Source organism: Pithys albifrons, chromosome 6, assembly GCF_047495875.1.
Source record: "Pithys albifrons albifrons isolate INPA30051 chromosome 6, PitAlb_v1, whole genome shotgun sequence".
Classification (NCBI taxonomy): domain Eukaryota; kingdom Metazoa; phylum Chordata; class Aves; order Passeriformes; family Thamnophilidae; genus Pithys; species Pithys albifrons.
The window spans coordinates 9,227,458-9,234,963 of record NC_092463.1 but is presented as its reverse complement, the minus strand read 5'-3'; the positions used below and the strand labels follow the sequence as shown (position 1 = coordinate 9,234,963).

The 7,506-nt window shown below is 47.5% G+C and overlaps 1 protein-coding gene across 1 annotated transcript in view; it reads left to right on the top strand.

The window, feature by feature from the left end:
• The first annotated feature begins 6,786 nt into the window (after positions 1 to 6,786).
• ADSS1 (adenylosuccinate synthase 1) overlaps positions 6,787 to 7,506 on the top strand; it is a 29,972-nt gene continuing 29,252 nt past the window's right edge. Inside the window, exon 1 of the mRNA XM_071557407.1 lies at positions 6,787 to 7,056. Within this exon, the coding sequence (XP_071413508.1) occupies positions 6,871 to 7,056 (186 nt within the window). The 5' untranslated portion in view covers positions 6,787 to 6,870. The remainder of the gene's footprint in view (positions 7,057 to 7,506) is intronic.

The following is a 7,506-nucleotide window of genomic DNA, read 5'->3' as shown; positions in this document are numbered from 1 at the left end:
GGACACAAGAATCCTGAAGTCCAGACAAGCTGCTGCTGTGCTCAAATGCTGTCCTGAGGAGCTGGGTTGGAGCAAAGCTGGTCCTATTCACAGCTTCTGCTTCAAGCTTGCTAAAGCTTTATACACCTGTTCATGTTTATCAGATCAGTTTGTTAGTCTAATGAAACATGCAAACACTTTTCATTTCATCCCATGTACCACAGAGAAAACACACTACCCCTCCCTTTTAATTTGCAGCAGTATTTAGAATCATAGAATCGACTGGGTTGGAAAAGACCTCCGAGATCATCGAGTCCAACCCTTTGTCCAACTCTAGTCCATTTACTAGATCATGGCACTCAGTGCCACGTCCAATCTGCATTTAAAAATCTCTAGGCATGATGAATCCACCACCTCTCTGGGCAGCCCATTCCAGTGCCTGATTACACTCTCTGTAAAAAAATTTTTACATATTTGGAGACTGTTACCACATCACCTTTGGTCTCTTTTTTTCCTAGACCAACAACCCTTTCAGTTTTTCAGCCTTGGACTTCCATAGTTGTTTCGTCCTGGGGTTTTCCATTCCCAGCCTGTGTTCATGCAATTGTGGCTCTCTTCCTGATTTTATTCAGGTGGATCTCATCTTCCCCACAATGTTGTGCTGGACCTCCAGCTGGACAGTTCAGCAGGGCTGAGGAGAGTGGAAGGGCACCTGCCTGGATTTTACAGGTTGTTCTTCCATCTCGGCATGATGTTTGATTTTTCCTGCAACTGTGTTAACATTCAGAGAGCCATCCTAATCTCCAGCATGACACTTGTCACTTCTAGCTTCATGCCATCTGCACATTCAATAAAAGCACTCCATTGCATGCTCCAAGTCTTTCATGGAAACAGAAAAAACCCCAAACCACAAACACAGCCTTTGTGATTTGATGTGCACTTTGTCCAAATAATTCATTCTTTACTACTCTTCAAGTATAGATCTTCATGTGCTTTTGCACCATTTTACTGCTTTTATCAGGGCTATGAACAAACAAGTGTTTGTTAAGAATGCAGTTCTAAAAAGAAACAGGACAGAGTGGGTTAATTTATTCTGAAGTAAATCTAAAGTTCACTGCTTTAATCATGTGTATGTACTTTCCTCCTATTAGTTGCCCTAAAGTAAAAAGCATTGCAATCATTTATCAGAAAAGGAAATGCTTGAATTTTTTTCTATGAAATTGCAAAGGTTGAGTGTTACCAGATGAATTGGTTTTAATGGAAGAGATCTGAGGAAGAGGGAACTCCTCTGAGGCACCGATTCTGATTACTGAGCTAAGACCTCATTCCCTTCTCTATCACTACTCAGCACCAGGTAACCCAGAGGGGTCAGGGACACTGCCTAGCTGTGATCCTTACAAGGCTCCTGGCACTCTGCATGACCTCACTGTTAATGTCTTACTCAATTTAAAAGTCAAATATTTGCTTTTCAATGAGCAAAATCTACCTTGAAGATTTGAGGGTTTTTTCCCATCTCACATATCAAAATGTATTTAAATGCTTTGATTTCAGCAGACTCGAGTTTCCTTTTAACATGGTGTAAGAAGAATAATAAATCACTTTAAGTAATTAACTGCTTCATATTATTTCTATGTTGAATTAAATGATTTGAACTTTGGTAGTGAGAAGTATTCCTCTGGTTGATTAGTTTGCTTGCAAAGCATTCAGTAATTTTTTCATATAAAACAGTTTAGAGAAATAGAAGGTTTGACATTGGTGGCACTGGAAAGAATATACAACTGTAGTTTCTAGAGTTTCTGACCATCTCAGAATGACAGTGGATGCACCTTTATTTTCACAAAAACATGCAGAAATTTGCACCAAGCCAGTAGCTTTGAAGATATATGAAAGTTATGAATGTATTCTTTGTGGCTGAGAACGACAAAGACCAAATAGCTGAAAACTCTGTCAATCTCCTGTCAAAAAGACTGGGGCCTGTCCTTAAGCAGGGCACTTTATAGGTGGTCATGCCAGGATGATTTTCTTCTGAAAAACCAAGAGTATAACCGAGACCAAAACAAATGCAAGAACATCAATAACATTACCCTTGAAAAATACTTGAGTTTTCCTGTACTTACAAGTGTAGAGTATCATAAAGAGAGAAATAAAAAACCCCAAACCTGAAACATGCAAGAATGGCAATGCTAAATGCCATACAAATAATAACAAATAAAATCTGGAATCCTCTCTGACTTCAAATGGAGCTGTAAACAGCTTCTGCAGAGCAACAGTATCGGGAATATGTATTTCTTGAAGAAAAGAAGGGCTTTATATTGTAGCTGTGTGGAGCTGACTCACAAGTCATCAGTCAGTTTTGAGAAAAATTGGAGGAGAATTAGTAAGGAAACTAAAAGTGACACCACTGCTACATTTTGCCGTCCTTGAGGTTACTGTTTTCAAATTGTGAAAACAACCATAAATATAATGCCTGAAAAATATTTATTCCACAATAAGATGACATAGTTTTTATTATTTTATGGACAAAATTACTTTGTTACTAAGCAGCAAAAAAAAAATAAAAAAAATCTGAAACCTGACGTAACAGTAAGAAAAGCTTTAGAGGAAAATTCAAAAGAAAATGAAAGCCTGAAGGTGAATGAAACTGGGGTTAAGTACAAAAGGGAAAAGCAAAAGTAAAAGATCACTGGCACTGGCTCCCTTTGACAACTATCAAGACAGACCAAATGCAGCAGACTTGGGCTTCATTAAGAGACACAATATGGTGCAGAGGATGGGGTGAGAGCAATTACAAAGAGGGCTAAAGTTATCAGATAAAGAAAAGTCATTAACAATAATTTCTGTTGCACAGCAGGACCAGACTGACAGAATATGTTCAAGGAGATGACAGACCAGTGCAGAAGCTTTTCAGATGAGGTCCACAACCTGTCAGTGCATGACGGGGAAGAGAAACATGACCAGTGCTGGATGTTCTCATGAGAGATGGAACAAGTTGAAGCTCAAATGTTCTGATATTGGGCACTTCTAGACTGGCTGATACCAAGGCAAGAAGCCCAAAGAGTAAAGCCTGTGCTGAGGGGTTGTGGCCAGGCTATTTGGTGCATATCACACCACAGGAATCAAATGTCTTAAAAGAATTCACGTTCCATCCTATATAGAGTCTGGCTGAGATGGAATTAATTTTCCCTACAGCAGCTCTGCTAGTTCTGTAATTTGTATTGGTAACTAGGAGGGTGTTGATAACACACCAGTGTTTTGGCTATTGCTGGGCAGTGCTTGCACAGCATCAAGGCTGTCTACAACAATTCCCCCTCTACCATTAGGCTGGGAGTGGACAAGATCTTGAGAGGAGACATAACAAGGACAGATGATCCAGACTGACCACAGCTAAGAGAAAGGACAAGGAAACCAGACATTTGCTATGTACAAGATTTGTCTTCCAGAGCAACCACTACCTGTGCAGAAGCCCTGCTTCCCAGGATGTGGTCCAACATTGCTTGCTGATGGGAAGTAGGGAATTAAATCTTTTGAATGTTTTCCTTTGCTTGTGTGCACACAACATTTGCTTTTGTTTTAGTAAACTGCCTTTACCAACAAGGTTTTTTTCCCATCTTATTTTCTCTGCCCCTGTTTTGCTCAGCAGAGGAGCACGTGGCATCTGGCCGTGAATATATACATGAAATGCCAAGTAGCTGAATTGTGCATGTGAAGTGCCAATGGCAGAAAGTGGCAGTGGTGGTTCAGTGTATGAGATACCAGCATTGCAGTGAAGAGTGGGAAAGGAGCTGCCTTTCCTCACATATGTGAAACTTGGCAAGTCCAGGAATGTCTTAGGTGAGATATCTCCATCTGAAAGGACAAGACATTAATCTCCATGTAGAAGGTAGTAGGAAACCTGTCATGGACCACAGTATGCAATTTTACCTGCCCATATGTAAGAAAAATGAACTAAATTTAGAACAGGTGCAGGGCAGGCAGGTGAGGATGATCAGCAATTTGAGAATCCGTCTTTAGAGATGAGGGGAAAATCTTGTCTTTTTCTTCAGAGCAAAACAAAGCCAGAGACTGGATGTAATTCCATTATAAATAAACACATAGGAGAGGGAAAGGAAGAAGCATTTAAACTAAATGGCAACATCAGCATAGAACATATGGATGTAAATTGATCAGAAGGCTGGAAATTAGCAGAGGTTTCCAACTAGAACAGCTCTGGAACTTATTCAGTAGGAACAGCAAGGTGGTGTATGTTTTTGTTGACTACAGAAGCCAAGGAAACCAGGCTCAAACATCAAAAGTTCCCTTCTAGTCCTCTCTTCCATATTTATCATCTTCACTGGTCGATGTTAAATACTCAGTCAGAGCATACAGAGTGTTAAGTCTTCCCTACCTCTTTTTCTTAGAGGAAATACTGCAAATGCTAGAACTGAAGTAAAGCCAATGTCTTCTCTGTTTGCCACCATGAATCCTGACAAGGTGCTGGAGTCCGGACTATATTCTCTATCATTTCTATACATGTACATACCTAAATGCATACATGTTATTTGTATAGGCATGGGTAAATGTTTACATGCACACTTGTAACATGGCTGTTTTTTTATTTTCTCAGCAGTCCATTAGAGTATTTCAGAACTTTCTTTTCATTCTCTTACCAGAGTAACGTGGATTGTGGAAGCACCCTTCTGCGTTTTGACCCCTGCAAAAGCCACGTGTTTGTGTGACCTAATACATATCACAGCATCTCATCTGAGCCAGAGTGTACGAGAAGGAATGTGTCACTGGAAAATGCTGAATTTCTGTCCCTTGCTCTCTTGGTAGGGTTCACACACACACACAATTTCCAGCAGGAGCACAGAAGCAGCAGCTGGTGCAGTTCCCCCTTCCTGAAGCTGCGACCTGGTATGTTCCGCTGTTTTGCTTCTGTGCATGCATGTGTGTGTGCACTGGTACGTACGTGCATACATGCACCTCACACTAACGCAGCTGCATGTGCCTCAAACTGATCTGTTAGCCTTACACATTTCAACTTGCTTCTTTTAAGGACATGGTGCCAACATGCCTGGAGCTATAGGACGTGTATTGCAGAAAAAGCCAAGCCTAACCTATGGCTTGTGCGTGACGAAGGAGTTATGGGTGACAGGCACAGTCTGTTTGCTTGTCACACCAGAGAAGTGGGCACTTAAATCTGTCCCTGTGACACAGCTCCACATGCCTTGCTTGTTTATCTGTCTCTCAGTGGTGGTCCTGTGTTTTTTCAGGTCGGTGTGTGAGTGTATGTGTGGGTGTGCATGGGTGCCTCGCCAAAATAGTCTCGGGTATCTCAGGCCATGGGACAGACTATGTATGTGCCTGTCAACAGGGTAAGTGTCAGTTCAGTAACAACAGTCATATGTATTTTAGGCTAATGTGTGTGTCAGTCAAACTTGAAGTGCGCCTGCCTGTGTTTGTCAAGCCTGCGGGTGGATGTTTTTGTTTCATGATCCCTGTGTGCCGGAGCAGGTTGTGTGCCTGTCCTTTCCTCTGACTGTTGCATATCACAGGGTACTCTGAGTGTTACCTGTGCCCATGTCGGGCTTCTCCCGAGTGTGAAATTCTCTGAATATCTGGCTGGCAGCACAGTCCCAAATGCGTCAGAGCCATATCTATCTTGCAGTGACAGTGGCCCATGTTCTTGAGGCCACTGTCTGTCTGTCTGTCTGTCAGCCAACAACACAGGCTCATGCACTGAGGACACTCCGTGTATCTCACAGTGACACAGCTCCTATGCCCAAGACCAGTGTATGGGTTTGTCTCGTTGTGCCACTGTCACACCTCAGTGACAGTGACCGTCACACACCTCAGTACAGCGTGTCCGTGCATCCCCGTGACACAGCCCCACAGGCCTCAGACTGCCGTGACAGCCTCATGCCTTGGACTGTGTGCTGTGACTGTCACACAGCCATGTGCCTCAGCCCCTGACAGAGTGATACAGCTCAGCCCCGTGGGTGAGCACGCCTCGCAGTGACACAGCCCTGCGTGACCCAGCTTTGTGTCTGTCTATCTGTCAGTCTGTGTGTCTGTGCCACAGGCACACCTGCCTCAGAATTGCATGTCTGCCTGAGCGTGACATGGGCTTATGTCCCCGTGAGGTGCCCTGTCACATATGAGCCCTGGGGTTGTGCATGGCTCACGGTGCTACTATCTCCACATATGGGGGTTGGGGTGTGTGTGTGTGTGTGTGTGTGTGTGAGGGGACTCTGTGTGAAGGGATTGTGTGTGTGTGTGTGTGTGTGTGTGTGTGTGTGTGTGTATGTGTGTACTGTGTGTGAGCCATGCTGTGTGCCTGTGAGACCTTACATGTGAGCTGTGCTGTGCGTGTGTCTGTGATGGGACCACGTGTGTGAGTGGTGCTGGGTGTGCGTGTGTGTGAGGGCACTGTGGGTGTGTGTGAGGGCACCGTGTGTGTGCGAGGGCACCGTGGGTCTGTGTGAGGGCTCCGTGGGTGTGCGTGAGGCACTATGGGTGTGTGTGGGGCTCCGTGCCAGTTTGTGGGGCACCGTGCCTGTGTGGGGGGCACTGTGGGGGTGTGTGTGGCTCCGTGCCAGTTTGTGGGGCACCGTGCCTGTGTGGGGGGCACTGTGGGGGTGTGTGTGGCTCCGTGCCAGTTTGTGGGGCACCGTGCCTGTGTGGGGGGCACTGTGGGGGTGTGTGTGGCTCCGTGCCTGTGTGTATGGCTCCGTGCGTGCGAGCGCGGGCGGCCGAGGCCGGGCCCGGGGGGCAGCACGTCAGCGCCGCGCGGCGCGGGGCGGGCGGCGGCGGCCCCTTAAATGCGGGCGGCGGCGGCGCGGGCAGTGCAGGGCTCGGCGCCGGCGGGGAGCGAGGCAGCGAGAGGCTGCCACGGCCACCCTCCCACGCAGCATGTCGGGCACCCGAGCGTCCAACGACCGCAGCAGCCACCCCGCCGCCGGCGGACTGAAGCGGGCGCGCAGCGAGCCGGGCGGTAACAAAGTGACGGTGGTGCTGGGGGCGCAGTGGGGGGACGAAGGCAAGGGCAAGGTGGTCGACCTGCTGGCCACCGAGTCGGACATTGTGTGCCGGTGCCAGGTGGGTGCCGGGCCGGCTCTATCAGCCGCTCCCTCGGCGCTTCGCCGCCCTGCGCTCCGTGCTCCCTGCGGCTCACGCTTTCCCCCACCTCCCCTCGGACCGGCGTTCTCCTCCCCGTGCGAGTCCCCTCTGCCTCCCAGTGCTCCCGTTTCCTCCCTGCAGCCCTGTTTCCCTCCGCCTGCTCCTGCTCCTCGCTCTTGTGCCGCAACTCGCTCCTGCTGGTCTCCTCCCTCCCCGCTCCCCCTCTCCAGCGGCGGGACGCGAGCGTGTCCCGGTGCGCATCCCTGTGCCCCACACACATCCCCCCGACCTTCCCCGGCTGCGCCTCCAAATGCCACTCGGAAAGAAAAAGCCCCGAGCTATAAATATAAATAGCTGATCCTTCACGATAAGCGACACTGGATCCCGGGGGGGGCGGGGGGGGCCGGGGCCGCCTGCCCGGGGGTGCCC